Source organism: Sciurus carolinensis, chromosome 2 (assembly GCF_902686445.1).
Source record: "Sciurus carolinensis chromosome 2, mSciCar1.2, whole genome shotgun sequence".
NCBI classification, from domain to species: Eukaryota; Metazoa; Chordata; class Mammalia; order Rodentia; family Sciuridae; genus Sciurus; species Sciurus carolinensis.
In genome coordinates this window covers 11,744,513-11,770,930 of record NC_062214.1, presented here as the reverse complement: position 1 = coordinate 11,770,930, position 26,418 = coordinate 11,744,513, and the positions used below count along the sequence as shown (strand labels likewise).

General features: G+C 64.5%; 1 protein-coding gene across 1 annotated transcript in view; it reads right to left on the bottom strand.

Annotated features, from left to right (window-relative positions):
- Positions 1-26,418, bottom strand: part of Prex1 (phosphatidylinositol-3,4,5-trisphosphate dependent Rac exchange factor 1) — a 144,661-nt gene that overhangs the window by 59,874 nt on the left and 58,369 nt on the right. The window contains exons 3-5 of the mRNA XM_047539776.1: positions 25,755-25,877; positions 18,325-18,429; positions 12,761-12,862 (exon numbers count right to left, since the gene is read on the bottom strand). Of these exons, the coding sequence (XP_047395732.1) occupies positions 12,761-12,862; positions 18,325-18,429; positions 25,755-25,877 (330 nt within the window). The remainder of the gene's footprint in view (positions 1-12,760; positions 12,863-18,324; positions 18,430-25,754; positions 25,878-26,418) is intronic.

The following is a 26,418-nucleotide window of genomic DNA, read 5'->3' as shown; positions in this document are numbered from 1 at the left end:
GTTCAGACAGGGAGGTCAGGGGAGGACCCTCTGAGGAGCAGACATCCGAGCGGCCACTCTGGCTGAAGCGAGAGGGAGCCCTGCAGTAATCTGAGGGAAGTGCTTGAGTGTGGTGGGCAGCAGCAACAGCATGTGCAAAGGACCTGGGGTATGAGCAGCAGGAGCCAGTGCCTCTGAGTGGCATAAGATGGAGAAACCGGGAGACCGGCAGGTCATGGAGAAACTGAAACTGCCCTGGTCCCAGTTTTCATGGTGAAATGGGCGTAGGAATGCTTCCTGCAGCTAGGGGTGACGCTCAGTGGCACAGTGCTTGCCTCGTATGCACAAGCCCTGGGTTCCAACCCCAGCCCTGCAGAAAACTGCTGGCCTTGGAGACGGGTGGTGGGCACGAGAGGCTCACCCCGTGAGCCACGCCCCCGCTTCTGCCCGCTCAGCCCTCATCCCAGGCACAGGCTGGGACCTCCTAGATGCCAGTCTCAATCACAAAACTCGGGCACATGTAGGCGTGGCAGCCGGGAACGCAGGAGAGGAGGCGCCAACCTCCAGGTACTGACAAGACCTTGAGCCAGGTCGCCCCGCCACAGCCGCCAGCCTGCCTGCTGACCACACCAGCACAGGAAGTCCTTTAAGCAGTGACCCAGACACGTGCCCAGGGGTCCGGCCTGTGCGCCAGCCCATCTCTCTGCTCTCGGGTGCCGGGTCCGCACGCGGACAGGGCAAGGCCAGCTCTGCCCTGCTAACTGGGGGAACAGGGCCAGCACCCCTCCCTCCTGGCCTCGGTCCCCCTTGCAGGCCACCAGGAGGCTGGCAATGACAGTGGCACTGAGCTCCACTCGGGGCTCCAGGCGGGCCCTGCTGTGGCCTGAAGGCCGCGGAGCACAGGCTCAGCAAGGGACCCAGGGCGCGGAGAAGCAGCAGGCGGGCTGGCGGGGCCCCGTCCAGCAGGGGCAGGTCAGACGCTGCGGAAAGCACCCCGTCCGCACGCAGCACACGCCAGCACCCAGCGCTCGGGGTGGACGGCTGAGCAGCCCTGCGCCCCCTGGGCCACGGCTCTGGGCACCTGCAGAAACCCGGCCCCGAGCCCTGTCCACACGCCTGCACCCCAGGACCCTGGGCCACTGAGCTCCTGCCAGGGCCCAGGGCCGCGTCTGCAGGGTGGGGGGCGTGTCCACGGGGGAGCTCCCCTCCTGCCGCTCAGCCAGTCCCCACGTGGACCCGAGGTAGGCACTGCTGTTACCTCAGCTGACAGACGCAGGGACAGAGCACAGAGAGCTCAGGTCACCTGTCTAAAGTCACACAGCAGACAGTGAGACCAACCAGTCTGGCTCTGGAGTTTGCGTTTGAATCGTGTGCTGTTTACAACCTCAGTTACCTAGGAATTCCTTCCTTCAGGTGGAGACAGATCTCATAGCACTGGAAGTAATTAATGCACGTTGAAATAGGGGATGAACTGGTTATATGATATTAGTAAGCGCCAGAGGGAAAATAAGGCAGGCGAGGGGAAGGGTGAGGGAGCACGGCAGGGCACGGCCTCCGAGGAGAGGCTCGTGAGCGGGCCTGGAACCCACGGAACATGCTCAGAAAGAAAGGAGCTCCAGCAAAGGCCCTGAGGCAGCGGGAGACAGGAAGGAGGCCGGTGAGGCTGCAGCAGGGGGAACGAGAGGGAGAAGCATGAACGAAGAAGTCGGACGAGCCCGCGGACGCTCGGCTCCATCCAGAATCCAGCAGCGTGGGGACGTGACAGGGCTATGAACAGAGGTCCTCGCCATCCGCCTCCCCTTCAAGGACCCTCTGGCAGGTGAGAGGACACACGTGCAGAGTATAAAGTGAACTGAAGGTCGGTGGCCACTGCAGGTGTCCAGGCAAGAGACGGTGGTGGCCTGGGGGGAGCTCTGGCCTCAGCCACGCTCACGGTTCAGCTGGCCCCACGCTGGGCCTCTGCCCCAGGCCCCCTGGTGGACAGCCCGCTGCAGGTACATCCACAGATCAAGCACGCCTGAGGCCAGCGCCTGGGGCTCATCGCTGGTCAGCCCGCTCATGTCCCCAAAGCCACCCCGTCACACGTCCGCAGATGCGTGGCTCTAAGCATCTGGACCCCATCAGGCCAGTCGAGGCCCAGGAGTCCAGCCAGCTCCCGGGGGGTGGGGATAGGCTGCAGGACAGTGGGAGGCACTGTCGCCACGCCCGCCCCCAGACCCAGGAAGGGGACACTGCAGTGACCCTGCACCACCGGGCTCCCTGTCAGCACTAGGGGTGGGGAGGAGACACCAGGCACGATGTGGCCAGGCCCAGGCTGGGCCAGAGCGGCTGGGGGTCGCTGGCTGTGTGGTCTCCACTCACGGGGGAGCACGGGGTCCACCCACTGAGCCACCAGGGCCAAGGGCCCCTTCCTGCCCCTGGACCTTTGCACTTGCCGTTTCCTCTCCCACACCCCCTCTGCAAGCTCTGAGTGGCGTACGGTGTGGCAAACAGACAGACACAGAGAACTGGAGTGTGGAAGGAAAGCAGAAAGAACCGTCTTCCGACGAAAGGCGCCCGCACAACCAGACATCCGCGTGCAAGGGGGTCCGGCAGGATCACGCACCCACGCACACGGCAACCGACTCAAGGTGGAGGCCAGGCCCAAACACGAGAGCTGGGGCTGCCAAGTATGAGCAGAGAGCGCGGGGCAGGTCCCCGTGACCTGAGGTCAGGCAGAGTCTTCTTAGGACACCAAACACACGGCCCGACCTGGTCAAATGGAGGCTTTGTGCTTGAGGTTGGCACCACCAGGACCCCAGGAGGTCGGGAATAACGCCGACCACACGGAGAGGGACTGAGCTAGAACACACAGAGGGACACGAGATCCAAATTAAACACGGGCCACGGGCTGAGCTCGTGGCTCCGGGGTGGAGCACTTGCCTGGCACGTGTGCGGCACTGGGTTCGATGCTCAGCACCACATAAAATAAATACATCAACAAATAAAGGTCTGAGTCCAACTACAACTAAAATTTTAAAGAATTTTAAAAAGGCAACGGTTTGAATAAGCATTTCTCCACAGAAGACGTACAAATGGCTGACGAGAGGATGAGAGGTGCCGAGGTCACCCACCCCCGGAGAAAAGCAGATCGAAGTTCAGCGAGGTCCCGCCTCACACCGACTGGCACAGGCACAACCAGGAGAGGGACAGCCACCAAGCTGGTGGAGCAGAGAGGCAGGGCCCCTGCCCTCCTGGGCAGAGAGGACAGCGGCCTCTGAGTCCTTTATTTAAGTGATGTTGCCCAAGCTGGCCTCAACCTCGTGGACCTCCATGATCCTCCCACCTCAGCCTCCCGAGTGGCTGGGACTGCAGGTATGTGTCACTGCACCCAGCTGCAGACAGGGAACACAGTTTGGTCATTCCTTTGTGACGCTATACCTGGAGCCATCGATTCATATACTCTTCAGTCACATCAGTCTGTGTTTTACACATTTTAAAATACACGTATGTGTGTGTGCCTGTATGCACATGTACAGCCTCCTTGAGCTCGTTTTCCCAACTCTTTTACTTGAAACGGTCCTTTCTGCTTCTTAATCTCAGAGAGATTTAGAATCCCCAAAGTGTCCAGATCCATCTGGACACAAAATACAGACAGCTTCAAAGCTCATGGGAACTTGAATTGAACCAACAAAGGTCTAACACACAAAAGCAGGGAGGTGAGGAAGCTCCTGCCAATTCAAAGTTGGAACAGACTCGAGTTCAGAGACAGACTGGAATCCACATCCAAACTGGACCCGCTGCATGCACTGATGAGGCTCAGCCCAAGGGTATTTAGGGTAAGAATCCCAGAACTGCTCGCTGAGCATCTTGGGAGGACTGTGAGACCACGAGGGTCCAAGCAGCTGGGTGCTCAGGCTGACCCACCCCTACACCAGCTGGAGCCTGTCACAGAGAGTGGGTGCCCTACAGGGCAGTGAGATCCCGAGGGCTAGAGGCACCGAGGATCGGGGCCCCTCACACCTGGGCTCACACCTGGGCTCACACCTGGGCTCACACCTGGGCTCACGGTGAACCAGAACGCCTGGGTCAAGGCTGGGCTGTGGGGCGGGGAACGTGGCTCCAGCCGCCTCCACCACTGCCCAGCCGGGGACCTCGCCCAGGGGACCTGCCTCGTGAAGCCATCTGCGCATCTGTGAAAGGGGCCAACTGTCCCCTCCCAGGTCCCCTCCAGGGACACAATAGTGACCAGCACCACCACCACTTCCATAGTAACAGCAGCTCACGTTTGCTATTGCCTCTGTGCAATAAGAATGGCAATAAATGAAGTCACCATGGTGATCACTGCAAGCATCTACTGAGCACCTTCTGCATACCCAGCATGTTCACACTTAAATGCACCGAGGTGTTTCCTCTTCAAACACCCCCAGTGGGGAGGGGCCATCGTGTCCCCACCTCCATGCGTGGAGACGGAGGCACACGGCAGTCAACGTGCCTGGCCAGGCCAGAGGCGGACAGGAGGACTTGTGGACGCTCCTGTCCACAAGTCCCTCCAGAACCCACAGGTCCCTCCAGAACCACTGAGAGCTGGACATAAAACCTCCAAATCAGGCTCTCAGAACACAGAAGGCCTGAGCAGGGCAGCACCTGGGCCACACCGCGGGTCTGCAGCAGCGGCCAGGCTGGCGACCCGCCCGCGTCTGCCCGCGACCCACGTGGCCTCACCAGCCGCCCCAGGCGGGGGCCTCCTGGAAGAGAGGATGTCGGGCAGAGGAGCCGCCACGCCCCAGGTAGGGTCCCCGCCAGGCCAAGACGAGAGGACGTCAGCACAGGGCTCCAGCACCAGGCCAAAGCGCCCAGGCCAGCGGGCAGCACACCGGGCAGCACACCGGGCAGCACACCGGGCGGCACACCGGGCGGCACACGGGGCCCCAGGCAGCCCTGCTAACCTGCTGGGCCAGGGAGGAGGGGCTGCGCACCCAGGGCCTGCTGCTCCCACCCACCCTCTGGCCATGGAGAGCCAGGCATGTGCTCCGGTCAGTGCCCAGTGTGCAGCCTGGGCCTCTCTCCCTCCTGCAGGTGGGGTGTCAGGGAGGCCAGGAAGGCTGCGCCCGTCCTGGGGACTCAGGAAGCCACCAGAGAAGTGGTCTCCCAGCAGAGACAGGCCCAGGGGAACAGCCCCGGGGGCCCAGAGCCAGCCCAGCGGCCTCGTCCACCCTGGGAGCGACTGGCTTGCAGCCAGGCCTGCGCGTCTCTCCCCGCACCCTGGGGTCCCGTTCTGTTTGCTGCTTCATTCACCTTTTTCTTCTTTGTCACCTCCATACTGAGGACTGAGCCCAGCGGTGCTCTATCAGCGAACTCCATCCCTTTTACTTTGAGACACGCCCTGAACTGCCGAGGCTGGCCTTAAACTTGGGATCCTCCTGCTCCAGCCTCCCGAGCCGCTGGGATCACAGGCATGTGACACTGGGCCCATTCTTTTCTGAATTAGCAAGTTTACATTTGGTTTTCAAAGTTTGTTGAAAGTCATAAAAACAATACATTTTCAATCATGGCAAGCAGAAGTACAAGACGGAGCCATAAATACAGTGAGGACAAAGCTGGATTTGTCACTGGAAGATGCGACACAACCACTACTTCCTGTGACTTGAGGTTGGTGGGGGCCCAAAAGGGGCTTGGGGCTGAAAAGCCACGGTGTCCTCTCCACAGAGAGGAAAGGGCAGCCCACAGGGCAGGGGTGTCCACTGGGTCTGGATCCAGCGGAGTAACATCCGGGGACACCAAGGCCAGCTCCAGGGAAGGCTGGCGGCTCTGGGCCCTGAGCTGCCCAGCCTCTGTGCACACGCCCCCTCCAAGCTCAGGAAGCCCAGGACAGCAGGACAGCAGGGTGCCAAGGCCGAGGTGCTGAGGAGCCGTCGCCAACACTTAGAAGAAGAGGAACAGAAAACAAGAAGCAAAAAACATCAGCAAGTCCAAGAAAACCCAGAACCGAAGCAAAGCTCTGCGGCTGACAGCACAGGTCAGGGAGGCGGCTGGGACGCAGCTCGGGTTCCACCCCGCGGGCCTGCGCCACGCGGCTAGGAAGCTGCAGCCTGCGGGCTGCTGACGGATGGGCGAGGAGACTCCACTTAGGGAGGAGGACAGCGGGGCAGGGCTCGTGCGGGGAGCTGGCCTCCTGGCTGACGCGGTGGCCAGCGCCCTTGGGCAGTGGCCTCCCCTTCCCGAGGGCAGGTCTCCCGCTGGGTCGGCTCCAGGGGCCGCCCAGCTCTGCAGAGCAGGGGCTCTGGCCGCCCTGGGCTCTGGTCCAGCCACCACGCACAGCTGGTGGTGCCGAGGGGCAGCGCCCACGCGTGGCCAAGCCCTCGCCCCGCACCCGGCTCCACGCCATCTGCTCCACCGCTGCTGCAGGTGTGTGTGCGGCCCTGGGCCTCAAGGTCCCCACGGCCCCCGATGCCCCAGCATTGAGGGCTCCGCCTCCCACCGCCAAGGAGCCCCGGCCCAGCTGGCCGTCCAGTCCACTCCCTGCTCCAGCCCAGGCCCTGAGGAGACGGGTCTCAGGAGGAACCGGGGCCGCGTGAGGGTTCGTGGCTGGCGGTGGATGTGAATCTGATTTAGTGGAAGAAAAATAAAGAAGAAGAGAGCGACTCAACGGAAAAAAGTCAGCGGTGAGGGGCAGCAGGAAAGATGGACAGAGCAAGTCCAGGCCTGAGGACCGTGAAGAGCTCAGGCAGACGTACGAGGGCCGCACGGCGCGCGTCGGGAAGCAAGTCAGGACACCTCGCAGTTACAGCCACGCAGGCGAACCCGACCCCGCCGTGTGGAAGGGGTTCTTATCGACCACTCTGAAGCACTGGCGGGCGGGCCATCTGCCCTCCGTCAGGACCCAGGGCTCAGCCGTGACAGACAGGAGGAAATGGAGGCACAGGGCCTCCGCGACACCCCAGAGGCCGTCCAGCAGGAGCTGTCCTGTCATGTCCCAGTGGCTTCCCCAGCCTCCTCGTGGCCGTGTCTGATCTCACAGCAAGCCTGCGAGACACTGCCATCTGGTTACAGATGGGGAAGTGGAGGCACAGAGAGGTTCAGCAACTTGCCCTGGGGTGCACAGCTAAGCAGAGGCTGAGTGGAATTCCTGGACTTAAGACTCTCAGCCACAGCAGCAGGGAAGAGGGAGGATGTGGGCAGCAGTCCCGGGCAGGGTTCCTTTGAAGGTGTCTCCTGTGCCCTTGGCTTGGACAGGAAGAGCCAAGAGCAGGCCCCAGTCCCAGAGGTGTCCCAGGCTCCCGCTGGCTCTCCACACAGGAAGGGGCAGAGCAGAGGTGGCCGTGGGTAGGGGCGCTGCGGGCAAGGTGCCAGGGCTCAGCCCCAGAGGCCAGATAGAGGGCGGGCACTGTGGTCAGGACAAGAACCAGGGCAGAAGGCCACAGGAAGAGGCCCCCACTTCCTGTCTCCTCAGTCGAACACCAGCCTGCAGGCTGCGGCTCACTTCCCAGGATCAGGGTCAGAGGGGACATCCAGCGAGGACCCAGAGTGGCCCGGGTAACAGCACACACCACGGAGCAGTCCAGACAGCCAGGGGCAGGCCGAGAACAGAAGCAGCCCTCGTCAGCGCCCAGGCTCCACCGCCGTCCTGCCAACCAGACCCGACGGTGGCTCCTCCAGGGCGCCCCACGTTCCAGTCCCCACACAGCCCGGTCAGGCCCGGCAGGTCCCGGCACCTCCCCAGGGCCCCCACCCCCTCCAGGGAGAGAAGACCGCAGTGGCCGCAGGCCTGCCCGACAGCCCAGGGCAGCACCACTCGCTCCCTGTCCCCCCGCCACAGGGCCGGCCCTGCTCCACACACGGGGCACATCCCGCCCAGGGCTGTGCACAGCTGGCCCTCCCCGTGCAGGACTCCCCCCAGGCCACCGGGAGCCCTGCCCGTCCTCAGGGCTGGGGCAGCCTCCGGAGCCAGCGGCCCCTGCGCGCCATCACGCCAGTGTGCCTGGGCACGCTGCACAGCGCCCACCACCTGAACCAGCACAGGCAGCTCCGGCCTGTCCTTGGCCATCCACTCCCCAGGAGAGGGTCGGGGCCATGCGGGCAGGGGTTCGGGCTACCCCTTCACTGCATCTCCAGCACCGAGGACAGCGCCTGGCACTTAGCAGCTGCTCCATAAACACGGCCGAGCTCACTGAAGGTCGTCACAGCCGCGCTGTGAGAGCGCAGGTGCCCTCAGACAAGCCGAGACATCCACGACGTCACAGGGCTACGCCATCTCGCGGGACCACAGCATTCATGTGGTCCACTGTGACCTAGAGGTCGTCATCGGCCCACAGCGGGCTGGTGCTGAGGCCCAGACACTGCAGCACAGATGCGGCTCTTCCAGGAGGCCAGGGGACAGACGTCCCAGCAAGTGCAATCCCGCCCCATGGCTCAGGGTGACGGTCACCCTCTCATCTTCCCCCCAAGTTCCCTCACGTCCCCCCAGTCCAGAGTGTGCATACCCACGCTCTGGTCCCCTCACCAAGAACCAAGGCTGAGAGCTCCCTGGCTGGGCAGCTCACACCGTCACCCAAGGGCGCTGACCCCGGTCTCGGCCACATCCTGCTGGCCAGGACAGACAGCCGAATGGCAAGGTCCTCATGCTGAGCACCGTGTCCACTCAACACCCACAGACGTGGGAGGTGTGGAGACGCCAGAGACCAGGCAGGGGCCCACCAGAGCCACTGCCCGCCCCAGGAGCTCCCCGGTGGCCCTGCCATGCTGACAAGCTGCGATTCGGGCTGACGGTGGCATCAGAAGCGACTGCGCAGCAGCCCCGATTCCGGATTTGGAAGCAGCAGGCAACCTGGGTGGCACGTCCACACTTGCTCAGGGAGCAACCTGGGGCCTCTCCTGGGCACCAGGCCGGCTCCAGGCACCGGGGAAGCAGGCCCCACCTGCCCTCTGGAGGCGACACCCCAGGAGGGGAGAACCTGGATCCGAGCACCAAGAGTCCCAGCACAGCTCACGCTGGCGACACGCTGGGAAGCCAAGTGAACGCGGGTGAGGTGCACAGCACTCTTCTGCGGCTGAGTGGCCGAGGAAGGCGTCCAGGGTGGGGACGTCTGAGCAGCAGAGGCCTGACGGGGATCAGAGAGTGAGCTGGAAAAGAGCCAGTGCAAAGGCCCTGAGGCAGGAACCCGTGAGCTGGGTTCAGAGAACTTGGAGGAGGCAGGTGTGCGTGAGCGGAGCCAGGGAGGACGGCGGCAGACGAGGCCAAGAGACGGGGATGAGATGCCACCGGGCCTGGCGGGAGGAACGGCAAGGAATCTGGATTTTAGCAGGAGAGGCTGTCAGCCCTCCAGAGAGAGGCTGGTGGGCAGGAGGGAAAGCCGGGTCTCCGGCAGAGGTGCACGTTGCCGTCGGCAGCACTGAGACGGAGGCACCCGAGACCGTGCGTGGTGTCCACAGCCCGGCCCTCGCCGCAGCCAGGAGGCGCAGGCCCCCGACCCCCGCTGTCTGGTGAATGGACCAACGACGCAGCCGGCAATGCAGCCGTGGAAAGAAAGGGTGTCCGCACACAGCACGTGGCCTTGACAACGCCATGCCAGGTGAAGGAGGCCACCAGAGGAGGACAGTGCAAGTCCATCACAGAAGCAGTGGCTCCCAGGTCCAGGGCTTCTTCTGGGGCCATGAGAGCGTTCGAGGCTCCTTTGGTGGTGACACAGCCCCTGGATGCACGTTAAAAGGGAAAACGAGGCCAGACAGCAGGTCTGGAGAGGGAAAGAGGAGGGTGGACGGGGCACCTGGGCGCCGAGGTCTGGGACAGGAGGAGCCCACGGGGGTTGCAGCAGAGGGGCGGTAGCAGCGTCCCCTACACACCGGAGGCCAGGCACTGGAGGCCGCGGGCAGGGGTGCTGTCCTGTCTGTGATGGTGACTCAGGGGGCCGTGCCTGGCCCGTGCAAGATCTGGGCACCATTGGTGGACGAGAGGCTCAGGGCCGGCCGGTGCCCCGGGGCCTGCCAGCCGAGCCCCAGAGGCCCCTCCCGAGCCTGATCGCCTCCCGGAAACGCGGATGGGACCCGGCCAGGCCTGAGAAGGCCGGCCGCTCTCCTGGGCCAGCTGGAGCCAAGAGAGACGGCCAGCTCTTCCCAGGCAGCGCTCGAGTTCAGCTCTTGGGGCTCTTCCCAGAGGCCTCCCCCTCCCTCCCGCCCGGCTCCTCGCCCCCCAAGCCACACCAGCCAAGCTCGGTGCAGACGGGGTCAGAGGGCACAGAACAGCCAGGGGTGGCGTCCGCAGGGGTCAGGCCGGGCTGCAGCTCAGCTGCTCAGGCTCACGGGACTGTCCTTTAAGACGCACTGGAAAATGTGACAGCAAGGCCGGGGGGGGGAGGGGGGGGAGGAGTCCCTGTCCCAGCTGCCTGCTGACGTGGACGTTCCGGCCTGGCTGCCAGGGGCCAGGACCTGTGCAGCTCTGTCAGCTGGGAGCATGGTGTGTCCCCACAGGAGTCTGTGGCCCTGCTGGCTGGTCCCCCACACTCCCAAGCCCCTCATAAACACAGCCGAGGCGGAGGGCCAGCTGTGCCACGCTCCCGGCCACGTGGGTGGGCCCTGCCCCTGCTGCCCCTGCTCTCCTGGGAATCGAGAGCCCGGAGTCCTGCTGGAGCCGACGCTCGTCCCAGGGAGAGGTGCGTGGCCCCCAGCCGGCCCCCAGCCGGCCCGCAGCTCACCTGTGCGAACAGGTCCTGCCGCTGGTGTTGGACCAAGCTGGAACCTGCTGCCCTGGGGTCCCTGGGACCCCTGGCCTTGCCAAGATCCAGAAACCAAATGGTTAGCAACCCGCGGCTGGCCCTGGGTGGCCGCTGGCGCTCACAGGTCAGACGTTCAAGGTTTTACTCCCAGAAAGGAGCGGACCAGCCACTGAGCCAGGAAACGCAGGGCCACCCACCTTCCCAGGCCCGGTCAGGCACCTCGGCCGCTGAGCTCCCCAGCAGGCACGCGGCTGGGGTGGGGCGGGATCTGAAGGAGCCCAGCCAGACGGCGGTCCTTCTGCCCCCTGCCTTGAGGCCCCGGACAGCCGCACAGCCCTGGACGGCAGCTCCCTTCTCTCACCTGCCTCGTCTCCAAAAGAGGGCTCCCCCCACTGCCCGCTCGCGGGCTGCACGCACATCTCACCTCAGCCCCACAACCCTGGGAGCACCGTCGACACAAATCCTGAGTGACAAAGGAGAAACTGAGGCACCGGACACCGAGTGGGCTGCTCAAGTGGGCTGTTCCACGGTAGAGCTGGAACCCATGCCCAGCAGCCCTCCTGCAGGGCCCGGCTCCAGTCCAGGGGCCAGCAAAGTGTCTCCATGAGGACCAGATGGTAGACGCTGAGGCTCCGCTGGCCACATCTGGCTTCCGTTGCACAGTCCTGTTTTTGTTTTGCCCTGTTCTGGTTAGAATGCTTCAAAAATGTCAACACCGCGCTTAGCTCACAGGTCGTGCAAAACAGGCCACTGGCCGGGTCTGGCACGGGCACTGGGACGCCCGTGTTGTGCTGCCTTCTAAACGCTAGCTCAAGTTCGGAGGGGACACTAGGCAGGTCCAGTTAGCGCTCTGGGGGGCTGTCCTGGTCCACAGGGCACCAATGCCGCGGTGTCGCCCCAGCCTCTGAGCCTCAGCAGGGCCCCGCCTGCCAAGGCACTGGAGCAGCGGCCAGAACCACTGCAGAGCTCCCTCCTGCCCCCAGGGACAGGAAAGCAGCAAACACCCAGGCCGGGCACGGGGAGAGCCCACCCAGCAGAGGCCTGTGCTCCCCAGCAATGACGGCCCCAGGCCCTGACCAGCTCCGAGGCTCAAGCCTCACCCATCTTCGGCAGAGGGAAGGTCAAGATTTCTCTAGAACCCTTCCCTCCCCTCCCCTCGCCCTTCCAGCTCATGCAGCAAGGACCCCCAAGGGCAAGAGGCAGATGGCCGGCCAAGGAACCCGCCAAGCAGGGAGCCCAGGACAAGGCCCTCGGGACAGGGACAGGGCAACAGCGGCTGTGGCACACTGTCCCCCAGCTCAGGATCTGCCCAGGGGACTCCGAGGTCAAGAATCACACATCTTGTCTCCCCAGGCGAGCAGCACGCCTGAGCCTGGCCCGCAGGACCCAGACTGGACCTGTCAGCTAGGCAGGGCCAGACACACGGGTGTGTGGACGGGGGTGGGTGACAACCCAGTGCCGGTGCCACCTCACGCCCTGCTTCCCAGAAACAGTGTGGTGAAGGAGTCACTTGTGTCCGGTCATGGACTGTGGCCGGTGGGCTCCAGGGACTGGGTCAAGGCCGGGCACGGACCAGGTCTGAGCCCAGAGCTACTAGGTCAGGAGCAGAGCACCGGCCCGACCCCAGCCAGTCAGACCACAGCACTCCCAGCTGGCAGGGAGCGGTCGGGGCAGGGCCCAAGCAGAGGGGACAGGGCCAGCGGTCAGGCCAGGGTTCTGTGCAAGGGGCTCCAGTCGAGCCTCATGACCAGGGCCCAAGCCATTTGGAACACAAGGCTCCCTGGCCACCAATGGCCACAGCTGAGTAAGTCCCGAACTTGCAGCCGACCTACTAGGAGAGAGGCTCCGTCTTTCCCACTGGCTTTGAACTTGAGAGGGAGCAAGGCCAGGGTGACCACAGTCACCTGCTGCCACGCTGGAGAGAAAGACAGCGACAGAGAGAAGAGCAGAGGCCTGGCCGGAGCCGGTCGGCAAAGCAGCACCGCCGCTAGACTCCACAGCTCAACGAGCTAAGACCTTCCTGCGGAAGCCACTAGAAGCCAGGCTTCCTGCCACCTCCACCCAGGAAGGGGCAGCGGGGCACGGCTCACCTTAAGGAGCAGCGGGTACTTGCAGATCCGCTGAATGGGAGACAGCAGGTAGCCCTCCAGAGGGATGTCCGTGGTCTTCCGGCCTCCCAGCAGCATACAGCTCTGCAAGGGAACAGAGACCCTCAGTACACTCACCAAGGGCAGCACAGCCACTGGCTGCCCTCAGGTCCCTAAGGGAGACACACAGAGCACAGCACCGAGGAAGCGACTTAGGGACCCCAGGAGAGGCGAAGCCTTGCTGGCGGGCAGACCACGGCCTACAGGCCAGTCCTGCCTGCCCCCAGCCTGCTACCTCCTCTGGCCACTTCCAAGCTCCGGAGGCAGAGGCAAGCGGCTGCAAAGAGACCACTGGCCCTGTGCAGAAAGCCTGCTGATTCCCGGCCCAGAGAAGCCTTCGCACATCTGCTCCAGAGACGGGAGTGGACAGACAGGCTGCCTCCTTTGCAGCTGCTGCAGAAGGGAAGGCAGGCGTGCTCCTGGGGAGGTCCGTCCACGGCAGGTTCAGCAGCCGTGCACCAGACGGCAGGAAGTGGGGGAGCAGAGCCTCGCACAGTGACAGGCAGACCCCACGTGCACTCCTGGGCAACAGAGGAAAACGGGCGCAGAGGGTGCGCACCCACTCACGTGGACCTTAAAGACCCAGAAAGCACAGCTAGGGGCCGTTCACCAAGAATACGCAACCGTCACACAGAGGACACGCCTGGGAAAGAAAGACCCCCAAAGGGGTCACCTCGGCAGAGCGGAGATCACGGAAAATGGAAGTGGACTGGGGACCTTCGACTGTGACTGGAGAGGGTCTGCTGCTTTGCCTGGGAAATGGGCGCGTGGACGCCTCCTAAGAGCATCTACATTTGGTCGTGGGCTGGGCTGGGCTCCGTGGTGGAGAGCCTGCCTGGCACGTGTGAGGCCCTGGGCTCGAGTCTCAGCACCGCATAAAAGTGAATAAATAAAATAAAGGTATCGTGTCACCTACAACTGAAAAATCTGAAAATGAAAAACAGGAACGCGCTGCCTCGAACAGGACATGGCCAGCATGGCACCCAGGTCCAGCCCCACTCCTGGCCACACCGCCAACTCCGCACCTCCCTGGGCCTCGCCTGCTGTGGCCCCGTCCAGCATGACCTCCACCCCCCAAAAAGAGTGAAAACAGTATCTCGCCATCTTCACGCATTGCTGGCCAGGGGGCAAGGGCAGGGAGCTCGCCAGAAGCCCGGCAGGCCCTGGGCTCCATCCTAACCACCAGCCACCCTGCAAACGATGGCAGCTCAGAGCTCTGGAGCTTGGGAGGTTGAGTCACCCCGGAACATGGGAGTCACAGAGGTGGGACAGAGCAGGCTGCCGACCAGGACCCTGGCTTAGAACCTGCATGCCAGCCCTGGCCCAAGGCCAGCCCAGCCACCACCTGGGCTCCAGGGCCACCACTCCTTCTCCCTGGTCTCCAATGGAGGCCAGCGCTCCCGGTGGCCATCATCACATTATAAGGACTGTCCTCTCCTCCAGCAGGGGCTCCAACTCAAGTTCACTTCTTGGATGGGGGAAGCCGTGAATTAATGTGTGGTGGACAGTCCCGGGTCCCCAAGGCTCATGACATGCACAATCCCGGGTCCCCAAGGCTCATGACATGCACAATGAACACACAGTGGACACATCACGGGCTCCTCCTCCTAAGGGCCTCAGCCCTCCTCTCTCGCACCTCCCAGCAAACTGGCAGAGGACCAGGACTCCTGGGACGGGTCCCCGCCTATCACTCCCTCGCTCATCCGTCACTGGCTCGGAGGCACCCCGAGTGCCGACCTTGGGCACTGACCGTCCCAAGCACAGGGAGCTGCCCCAAACCAATGCCTGCTGACGTTCAAGGGAAAGCAGACCACACGGCGGCCACCATGCCCAGCTGCACACACAGGGACACCCAGGCTCACAGCGCTGGGGCCCGGCAGGCACCTGGGGGAGCCACGGCAGCACAGCGGGCCCAGCACCCACGCGGCCCCACCTCCCTGTGCGACCGCGCTGGCCCTCCTGGCAGGGCCACATCCCGCCACCCGGGCCCCTGCTCGGGCTGAGCTGCTCAGCTCCCAGCGCGTGTCTGCCCGGCACAGACGGGGACCCAGGCCGCGGCAGCTGGGAGGTGCCAGGCCCCAGGCTGCTCACACTCAGGTCTTTGTCCTCCCAGCCAGCGCTGGCCATGAGCTGCCCTGGTGACGTCAGCTCTGGGCAGAGAGCAGGCAGCCTGGGGCGGGGGGCTGGCAGGAGAGGGCGGCCTCCGTCCAGGACCAAGGCGTTCCCACAGGGCCCTCGCAGCCAGAGCTCCTCGGCCGCCGCACCGTGAGGTAGGCCGCTCACTTCATCGCTGTTCAAAAGCAACAGAGCTGCCATTCACCACTCGCTGCGCGCCAGGCGGGGGAAGGGCTCTTAGAACGAGCTCCTGACTCCTCCGAGGTCCCAGAAAGGGCTCAGGCGAGGTGGCAGCTGAGGCGGTCCCAGCCCCTCCTTCCCGTCCTTCCCGGGTGGACCTCAGCAGACCTGGGTTCACACACCATCTTCACCCGGCGTTGCCTGCCTGCCCGGCACCCTACCTGGATAGCCACAGGTTTGGTTTGGTTTTTTGGTACTGGAAATTGAACCCAGGATGCTTTATCACTGAGCCACATCCTCAGCCCTTTTTATACTTTGAGACAAGGTCTCACTAAATTGCTGGCCTCAAACTTGGGATCCTCTTGCCTCAGCCTCCCAAGTTGCTAGAATCAGAGGCATGGCCACCTCACCTTGCTCATCGCAGCACCTTGACCCTAAGACACCCACAGAGGACCGTGCTCCCACCCCAGCCTCCACGGCGTGGGGAACACTCCACTCACCCAGGGGATGGGCCCCAGCCCTGGAGCCCACTTTGACTCCTCTCGTCACCCAGGCCCCAAAGCCAGCCAGCAGGCAAAAGGGCCAGCAGGGCCTTCACACTCTGGGGGCCTGACTGCTGCTCCCACCCCGTTCTCAGCCACCATCACCTCGGGTTCCAACAGCCCTTAGTGGTTTTGAGTGGCGATCCCCAAATGCCATGCCCAGAACCTCGGGATTGGACTTGGACAACGGGGTCCTGACTGTCGTGATCAGTCGCCATATGCAACGAGGGGACCCTGAATCCAGTGGCCGGTGTCCTCGCAGGGAGGAGGGACAGAGGCCATGTGAGGGGCAGGAGCCACAGAGCCCTGGGGCGGGGAGGAAGGCGAGCTTCCCAGAGCCTCAGGCAGCCAGCCCAGCCGACGAGCGGCCTCGCCCCGTTTCCAGGCAGGGCCGCTGGTCAGGCCAAGGCCCTGGTGTGCCCCGTCCGGCTCCGAGCAGCTCTGAACAGTCCTTGGAGCGTGCCACGTGCTGCCCGTGGGCACAGCCACAGGCGGGCGTTGAGCCAAAGCAGCCAGACCCCAGACCGCCTTGATTCCGCGCATGGAGAGTTCTCAGAAAGGAAAACCAACCGTTGGTACGAGGAAGGGCACAGCTCACCTCGGGCCAGAGGGCAGACTGAGAGGAGCCGAGGGGGCTCTGGAGCGAGGGGCAAGTCCTGACCGTGGGCTCGGTGGCGGCCCGCGGGTGCAGACAGGTGTGGCGCTCACCTCTGGGGCGCTCACTGAGTGGTGCTACAGCTCAATAAAAGGCTTTTCAAAACTCGCGGACTCCAAGGACCAAACGGCCCTTTCCATCTCTCTGACCTCATCTCCTCCTCCTTCTCCTCAGGCTCTTTGCTCCGGTGCCCCTGGCCTTCCTGCTGTTCCCCGAGCACACTCCCACCTCAGGGCCTTTGCGCCTGCAGCTGCTCTGCCCGGATGCCTGCCCTCCAGACACCCCTGCCTCCCTCTCTCACTGCATCCACCTCGCTTCTTAAACATCAGCTGAGACGGTTTTTCCAAAGACCAACCAACCTGAGAGAGAAGGCACAGCCCCACTCCCTCAAAACATCTACCCAGCCCAACCTACTTTATGACCTCACGCCCTCGTCTGAGTCCCCGTAGTGAGTGGGGGCCCCTCTTGAGAACAGGGCCCGGCCTTGCCGTGTTCATGTGGCATCCACGGGACTCAGAATGACCCCCACCAGACCGCAGGTGCCCAAGAAGCAGCTGTCGAATGAAGAGAGGAGCAGATCGTCACCGGTTAGTGGACAAGAAGACAGATGCAGGAGACTAACGGCCCCGCCTGTCCCTCAGCACAGAGCCACGTTCTGTCATCCCCACGCCTTGACATCCCGTGACGTGCTCACGACAGCTCTTTTGCAGGTGGCCAAGAGCCGGGAGACGCCGGCAAGGAGACAGATGGCAGGGGCTGGCACCCACCCGTCCTCCCCTGCCCGACCAGCCTGGCCCAGCTGCCACGAGGAAGACGCGGGGAGAGGAGGACGGAGGGAGGCGGCTCTGCCCCCAGCCGGGCCCCCCGCCCTGGCAGGAGCAGGGCAGCAGCAGACACTCTCAGGTGGAGGTCAAGCCGGAGCCGTCTGGACAGTGGGACAGGGTTGGCAGGAAGGTGGCCCCTCTGTCCGGGGAGTACTGTCCCGTGCTGCGGGGACGTCACCAGCTGTGCAATTGGCATGGAGTGTTTCATGAACACAGTGCAAAAAACAGGGTGCGGGGTGCACAGAGCAGGAGTGAAGCACATCCGCTGCACAGACTCAACTCGCCTGGGACAGAAATAGGGGGCGGCCGCCAACTCGCCCTCCCTCAGAGGCGGCCGGGCCCAGCCAGGTCCACACGCTTGCATGTGGTGAAGGCGGCCTTCTGGAGGCTGTGCGTTAGCGGGGAGCGCTAGGGAGGAGCATTAGGGAGGAGCCTGCCGTGAGCTCCTGTGGCCTGTGCAGGTCCCTGGGAACCCGCTCCCTCGCCCACGCTGCTCTCAGGCACCTGTCCTAGGTTCTAGGCTACACTCTCTGCACAGGGTGTCTCTGAACCAGAGGGGACTTAAGAGGTGGAAGACCTGGACTGGACCCCTGGTGAGCTCAGTCACTCTTCACGTAGAGACTATAGAAACTCACTTAATAGTGCAGAATCACCCAAATCACAACGAAGACAGCAGAGTCTGGAGACATGTCCTGGTGACGAGATTTGAGCACCTAGACTCAGCTCTGCCTGAAGCCCCCTCAGGTCTTAACCTTCTTAGAAAACTGCACCAGTAAATTCGTTACTATTATTATTTTGCTTAACCAACTTCACTTGGATTTTCTTTCACTAATAAGCAAATAACCCTAATGGTACTAGTAATCCAAACAGTAATGGTAATGACGCGATAGCAACAATAACTACTACTGTCACCACTTGAGACAAGAGCAAAGCTGATGGCCCTCTGTCTGATTTTGCAAATAAAGTTTTATTGGAACACTGTCACGCTCGTTCCCTTCCACATTATTTATGCAGCTAAGCATTTTTGGCCACAGCTGCATGCGACGAGTTGTGTTGGGGCCTCTGTGACGGGCAAGGCCAAAAACAGCCTCCCACTGGCCGCAGCGAGGAGAGCCCGCGATGCCTGCTTCCCCCAGGAGGCCCCGCTGAGGCCTGAGCGCGGGCCGGACAGCGTGGGGCGGGCACACTTACCAGGAGGAAGGCGCGCGCAGTGGGGATCTTGTTGAGCTCCACCAGCAGCCGCAGGGCCTTCTCGTGGTTGCTGCAGTACTCCTCGTACACGCAGAACTTGTCCTTCTGCAAGACAAGGACACGCCTGAGGGACACGGTCACGCAGGAGGGAGACGTCCCAGGTGGGCCACCTTGGCCGGTGGCCTGGGAGGACAGCACTGCCCGGCCCAGGGTCACGCATCAGGTGAAGGCCTCCTGCTCAGTCCCAGCCTCCTGGCTTCTGCCTGCCCCAGTTCTGCACCCGGCGGCCGGAGGCCCTCGGGAAGGCATGGCCGGGGTCAGAGCTCAGGCGGGACCCAGGGCCTGGCCCAGCGTTCCCTAGAGTGAACCCGGGGAAGCCGCCCGGGCCCCGCGCCCCGCGTTCCCTAGTGTGAACCCAGGGAGAACGCCCGGCCCCCGCGCCCCACATTCCCTAGTGTGAACCCGGGGAGGCCGCCCGGCCTCTGCGCTCCGCCTCCCCAACAGGAACAGGCTCTGATACAGGTCATGGAGGCGTCACCACAGGGGGCAGCTCTCTTGACCTCCAGATGCCCCTGAGCGTGGGCTAGCTCTTCCCAGCACGGAGGTCACCTGGGTCACCAGGTCTGTACCCATCCGTCCTGGTTTCAGAACTGGAAGGCACAGGAGCCTTCTTAAGCAGGAAGCCCTCCACTGAGCATGCTTGTCCCAAAGGCTCGCGGAACCTGCCAAGCCCCAAACACGGATGTCCTGGGGCCCCTGGAGGAAGGCTGCAGGCCCGGGCCGGCGCGGGGAGCAGAGACCCCAGGACGCTCAGGAAGGAAGACGCGCCTGCCCAGCCGGTTTCCACACCAGCCCCAGCCGTCCTCCCGCTGAGCCAGGAAGCAGGGAGCCGAGCAGGGAGAACGGGCTTCGGATCAACACGCAGCCCCGCGCGCCGACGGCCCTGCAGGCCGCCTGGGTGACAAGGCCACACAGCAGGTCCCAGACCCTCAGACAGCCCCGTACTCGCTCCCTCCTACGACTGCCTCGCGTGCAGCCGGCTGGCCCAGGTCTCCGAGCCACGGACACAGCACATGGCAGGACCAGGACTCAACGCCCTCAACTCGACCCCAACCCAACGTCCAGCTCCAGGCGTGGGGTTGGGACGGAGCCCGAGGCCGACGCCTGAGGCCACAAACGCCAGACTGGGCGCTGCAGGAGGACGCAGCAAACGCACGGCACGCGCCCCAGGCAACGTCGCATCGCCTCCCGCACGCGGTTTCCTGGTCTGGGTAAGAGCCCCACCCTTGGACTGCCAGGACTGAGCACCCCGAAGTGAGGCCCCCAGGAGCACTGCGGAACATTCCAGAACACACCACAGGTGTCAGCCAGGGACACGCACAGCCGACAAACAGGTTGTTAGGGGAACACCACGAGGACGCTACCGTCCCACAAAGTCACCAGGAGGACCACGTTACCATCACACAAAGTCGCCAGGAGGACACCACCCCGTCACACGAAGTCGCCACGAGGACAAGGTCAGATCACACAGTCACCACAAGGACGCCACCGTCACATGAAATCGCCAGGAGGGCATCACCGTCACATGAAGTCACAAGGACACCACCACACGACGTCACACAGGCACACATGCTGCAGGACCAGCCCAAAGCGCACTCCCAGGACCCCGTGGCCACCCGAAGCGGCACCACCATCACAGCAGATGCGGAGACTGGCCGAGCCACCGAACCACCGAGCCACCTCCCGCCCGGTCAGCGCAGCCCAAGTCATGTGACCGCAAGGCAGGGCAGGAAGAGCGGGACCCAGCACCACAGCGCCCACGCCAAACTCCGCTGCCACGGGTCTCAGAGGAGCCCCGCAGGCTGAGGCAGGAGGAGCCTCTCAGGCTGAGGCAGGAGGAGCCCCGCAGGCTGAGGCAGGAGGAGCCTCTCAGGTTGAGGCAGGAGGAGCCCCGCAGGCTGAGGCAGGAGGAGCCCCGCAGGCTGAGGCAGGAGGAGCCCCGCAGGCTGAGGCAGGAGGAGCCTCTCAGGTTGAGGCAGGAGGAGCCCAGGGGAGTCCAGCCTCGGCAACTTGGCCAGACTCTCAGAACAGAAAGGGCCAGGGTGCACTGGGGTGGAGGTCCTGGGTCTGTCCCCAGTACCGAAGGTGGCATCCAACAAGCCTAGAGGACTGTGAAAACCCAGGGAGAGTGGCTGGCCAGGGCCTCGACCATGGAGGGGCAGCAACAGGGAAGAGGCCAGCCTGCTCCTAGGGGCGGGAACTGGCCTGTCCAGGCAGCCTGCAGGGGCTGCGGGTGGGGCCAGGCGCTGGGGGCGGCCACAGCAGGTCCCCAACTGCGGGAGGAGCAAAACCTAGGCCCCTGTGGCCGGCAGGGAGCCTCAGCTGCCCCTGGGCCACCGACCTGCTGTCAGCACGGCTGGGAGGTAAGACTCCGGAAGCCCGTGACCATCGCCTCCGCCACCAGCCCTGCGCTGCCCGGCCTGGCCACAGCTCTGCAGCCAGCCCCGCTTCTGAGCCTCACACTCTCATCCAGTGTGGGCCAGAGTGGCCTCGCATCACGAGGCTGTGGAGACAATGAGCAGGGACCCCAGGCAGCACCCCAAGGGCTCCGTCCTCATGCAGGCCCACCGCGTGTCCCCGGGCGTCCTCCCTCTGCATCTCCACCATCGTCACCTCAGAAAGCTCGTCATCCCAGCAAACCCATCTGACAGGACGCCCTTCCACCGAGCCGGATGCAGGTGCCGCTGGGGCCCGAGAGCCTGGACTAGAAGTCCTCCTGGACTCCGCTCCACGCCCCCAGGCCCCGTGGTACCCAGGCGTGGCGGTCGGGAGTGAGGCTCAGGTCTGGGGTGTGAGGGAGACGTGGACGGCTGCCCGCTGGGGACGGAGGGGGAGGGGAGCCATCCCCCGGGGAGGGCATAGGGATGTCACGGTGGCGGCCGCTCCCACTGTGTCCAGGGGGTGACCATCTGCTCCAAGTCATACCCTTCATGGCCAGGAAGCCCGCGGCTCGGAGGTGGGCAGGAGGCGCTGTGTGGACCCTCCAGCGGGAGGAAGCCTGGGCGGCGGGCCCACGCCGCAAGTCTCCTCGGCCTCCAGGGGGAGGGTGCTCTCCTGGGCTGGAGACCCCGGTGAAGGGCGGCCCCGGGGGCAAACCCGGCTCCTCGCCTGGCCACGGCGCCCTGGGGACCTGACCTGGGGCACCCCACCCCTCCTCCTCTCCTCCCGCTGCAGGCCTCCCTCTGTCCTCAGACGTGCCCCCAGCTCGGGCGTCCGCAGCTGCTCAGCTGAACCTGACTTCAGGTGCTCAGTGGTCAGTGCTCGGGAGAGCACGCTGGCCCGGTGCACCGGCTCGAGAGCACCACGCGGGGTCCACCTGAACCACGTGGTGTCCACCTTTACCTGGGGTGCTGTGTGTGTGCTTGCAAACTCTAGCACCCGGGAGCCGGCCTCCTGACTGAAGGCGGGGTCCAGCCCCTCCTGACCGCAGCTGTGAGTTACAGGGTCTCCATCTGCACGGCCATCTGAAACAACCTGTCTGCTTACCCTCACCCGCGGCCTGAGCCTCCTGGCAGCCAAGAACGAGTCTGTCTCATCTGGTGCCAGCTCCTCAGAGCTGACCACAGCGCCTGGTACTCAGCAGGTGCTCACTATGGGCTTCAGGAGACGGTATGGAATCGGATGGTGGGTAACACACGCTCCAGAGCGGGGTGCCTCCACCCCGACCCCGGCCTGAGACCCAGCAGCCGTGGAAGCCTGCCTGTGGCTTTCCCCTCGCGGCCTGTCTCCTCACCTGGAGAACAGGTACCACCACAGCGCCCGCCCTCGAGGACCACTGCCAGGTCCTAATAAACCAACACCTGCCAGAGGCTCAGCGCAGCCCCGGCACGAGGAAAGGGGCTGTTCAGGGCTCGACCGCGATGAACTCAGTCCACAGGGGTTGGGCTGGCGGGTAAGAAGGGAGGGGTCCTCCCCGCCCGCTGGCCGGGGCTGGCACCCGTGGGCGTCTGTGGGCCAGGCCCCTCCTCTCCGGACGGCCTGTCTGCAGAGTCCCGTTCCAGTTACGAGCTCTGCCCAGATGCTGCACAACGGCGGGAAAGCGTCACCAGATGGGCAAAGGGCTGGGGACAGGTGGGACAGGGCTGCAGAGGCTGCTGTGGTGCCAGGCAGCCCCACCCACAAGGGCAGAGGCACCCGTCCCCCGGGGGAGAGCGGAGACCGCCACCACCCTCAACCGAGTCCCCTCCCAGGCCACAGACAGCCACCTGATGAGGCTGACACCAGTTCTCAGACGGCCACCTCCGTGCCCAGCCACGTGGTGAGGGTCCCCCTGATGTACCTGTGCCCAACCCCACGGCCCTTCCCAGGGTCCTCCAGGGATCCGCTGAGGCCACCTGAGCAGCCTCGCACTGAGCTGCTGCCATGGGCCACCTGCACGTGACACCCCAGCTTCCAGAACAGCCCGCAGGCCACCTTTAAAAACCCTGAGACAGATGACTCAGCCCGGGGGCAGAGCGGGTGATGGCGTTACGTTTTAAATTAAAAATATGACTTAAAATGACAAACACTGACTCACGCTGGGAAGGCGGCTCCTCCTCCAAAGGCCACAGGGGGCCGTGGAGGACCTGGGCAGGTCCTCGTGAGGACCCGGGGGCCAGGCCTCAGGCTCAGAGCCACGGCCTGGGTTCTGCCCTTCTGTCCTCAGGAGCCCTTGCTCAGTGAGAGTCCTTCACTGTCCATCTCCAGGGCTGAGGCCAAGCCCCCTTTTTAAGTATGTTTAGGGTTTTTAACTGTCAGTTTTCAAAGGCTCAGACGACACCACCAGGGCACACGGACAGTGTGACCCAGTGGCCTGGGGGCTCTGGCCCGGCCAGCTCTGCCACTTGCAGGTCAGACCTGGGGTCCTCCTTCCTGGGCGAGGGGGAGGCAGAGACTCCCGCCTTCAGACAGGGCGGCTGGGAAGGGCTCACGGGGAAGCGCCTGCTGAACTGGAGCCGCTGAGGGAACTTGCACCCAGGCCCCAGGAGCGGACGGCGAGGGCAGCCAGTGCGGTGGGCCAGGGAGGGAGGTGCACAGTGGACAGAGGGGCCTGCATGGCCTGGGGACTCTATCCAGGAGAGCAGCTGTCTCCAGCACTGAGCGTCACCAGCCGGGGTCGTCTGTCCCTGTGTCAGGGGCTCACAGCAGCTTTGCCAGGCTGAAGGACAGGGCTGCTGAGGGCCAGGTGGCCCCTGTGAAATCCGGAGCCTGGGATGTGGCCTCGGCACACAGCCGCGACCCGGAGAAGCCCTGGGGGGGGTGCGCCAGGGAACAGAGCAGCCCAGGACAGAGGCGCGGGACCCCAGTGAGGGGCACCTCTGAGCCTCCAAGGAAAGGACACGCCTCCCACCTCTCAACCGCCTGCCCACAGTGTCCCCAACCTGACGGCATAGGTGGGACACAGAGGCGAGGTCTCTCGGCCACAGAGTGGCAAGCGCAGGGCCGGGTGCGTCGAGGCAGCTGACCGACGTGCTGGACCCCAGGGTCCTGCAGACAGAGCGCGTCCTAGGGAGCCAGGGGAGCGTCCTGCCCAGGAGCACCCCCAGGGCCCGGCATCCGCTGTGGGGGTGCCCTCAAGGCCGGCCAGCAGGGCCTCACATGGGACCTCAGCAACCGCAGGACCGCCCGGGTCTCCATGGGGTCCAGAAGCGGGCACCACACAGAACCCCACGCCCGCTCCCTTCCGCCGCCCCAGGAATCCTGCACAAAGACAGGGTCCCTGCCACCCTGCGGGACCTGAGCGTCCAGAGCCCCTCCTGACCTGTGAGCCCTCAGCCGCTGGGCCAGGACACCCAGGGGCTGGTCATGGACAAGCCAAGGCAGCACCCATGGGTCCATCCCCTTCAGCTGGAGTCCAGCGGCTCCCCTCTGCCAGCCCTCGGGTCACAGCCAGCCCTGGCCACCTCCTCCCGATGCCCCCCACAGCTGCCACTCACAGGACATCGCTGGGTGCCGGCGGCTCCCAGGCTTCACTTCCAGTGCTCCTCCCAGAGCCCCAGGCAGCAGGAACCCCAACCCCACGGAGGCCCCAGAGAGAAGTGGCACCCACGGTCTCTGGGCTGGTCGGCACTTGAGCAGGGACGGGAGTCTCAGCTGCTGGCTCCAGAGCAACAGGCCCTCCACGTTCCCCCAAGTTGGAAGGGGACTGTCCCCCCATCACGTCCACCTCCTACTCACAGATGTGAGCCGGACCCCGCTGCCAAGCGCCCCTCCTCACCCCACAGGGCTGCCACGCTGGTCCCAGCGGCCTCCCTGCCCCTCAGCCTGCTCTCCATCCACAGCCGCAGGGCCCGGCAGACCCGAGCAGATCCCGCTGCCCCCCCGTGGCCCCCGGAGTGGACTTCCACACTGCCCCGTCACACTGCTCTCAGACGTGGGGGAATGTCCACTGCGTGAAGAGGGCGACCTGTTGGCCAGGAGTGCTCCTGGCGTCCCGTCCCTTGATCCGCCCGGACGTCGAGAGCTTGCACCCAGGCGCAGGCGAGGACGCCGAGGTGCAGCGTGTCCCGACAGCCTGCTGAGGGCGGCACGGGTGGTGAGCGCCACACGCTGGCAGGAGCAGCGTCCCCCGGGTGCACTCGGGCCGCTGCCTCCGCTGGGCTGCAACTCCCCCAGGCCAGGGCCACTCCGACCATCGAGACAGGGCCCTGGGGCAGCGAGCCGGCGCCGACCACCAGAGCTGACCCCAGCCCCGCACCACAGGGCCACGCCTCGACCTCAGCACTGCCGGCCACGGGGCAGAGAACCCCCCGGGCTCCTGGTGTTGCAGGACGTTTGGGGGCATCCTGGCCTCCACCCACCGGAGGCCAGCCACACCCCCGCCCACAGGGAAATGTCTCCAGGTGCCGGTCAGCGTCCCTGGGAGCAGAAGCCACCTCCCTCTCACAGGCCGAGGCCACACAGGACCCGCCCTCTGCCGGACTCCAGGACGCTGCCTCCCGCGTCCCCACAACACAAGGAGCTCCTCAGAGAGGCGAAGGGGCCTCCCCAGCCTCACAGCTGAGGCTACCCGCGGCCGTGCCCCCCGCGACGAGGGGCCCAGGCAGCACAGAACGAGCGGGCATGGAGAGGTGGGCAGGCCCCACAACACCCAGGGACTTAGGGGCCAACAGGGGACAGGCTGGTCCCTGCAGCCCGAGGGGCATCGGGCATCAGGCGCCCTCGCTGATTCAAACCCAGGTGTCCGGGGCCGACCTGTCCTCTCGGCCACCGGCTGCCTCTGTGGCAGGGGGGCTCTCTGGGTCAGGAGGTCCCAGGCCCCCAGGCTCAGCCATTCAGCAAGGGGCCACATTCCCCAGGGCGCCGGCTTCCCGCTGTGCCTGGCGAGGGAGGCCGGTCGCATGGCGGGTCTGCCTCCCCGGCAGGCAGGCGGGCTGGGGCACCGTACTCACGAATTGCAAGAAAACGTTGCCAAGTTCGTGCTGAGACTGAGGCTCGGGGTGCAGACGGCACTCCAGGGCGGCCAGGAAGTCCTTGTGCACCTCCAGGATGTCTTCGATGTTGGAGAACAGAATCTGCGCGGGAAAGCCCGAGGGCGGCGTCAGCCGAGGCTCCAGGCGAGCAGAGCCAGCGCGGGGAACACGGCTCTCCCTCCCGAGGTCCAGCCCAGGAGCAAGCAGCCCTCCCTGACGGGCAGAGCACCCTGAGACTGCACTGGGGGCGTCTGACCCTCGCTGCAGGCGCTCGGGGCAGGACCAGCTCACCCCGGCCTGTGGGCGAGGAACCCGGGCTCAGAGCAGAGAACCAGCGCCCAGCGCCCAGCAAGCCACAGGGCAAGAGCCCCACCCTGCCCGTCACACCCAGATGCCAGTGCGCATCAGCACAGAGCTGAGCTGTCCACGCCAACCACGTGCAGAGGAGAACACCGCCACCAAGCGCGTCTGCAACGTGCCGTTAAACACGCGCCACACGAGGCTGCCGGCTTCCTCATGTCCATCCAAAGCCTGGGAATGCAACTTGATCCAGCAATTCTACCTTTCTCTACGCCTTCTACCAGTTGCTTCCCACTAGAGGGAGTTTGCCCCCAGGAGACTCTGGCAATGTCTGGGGACACTT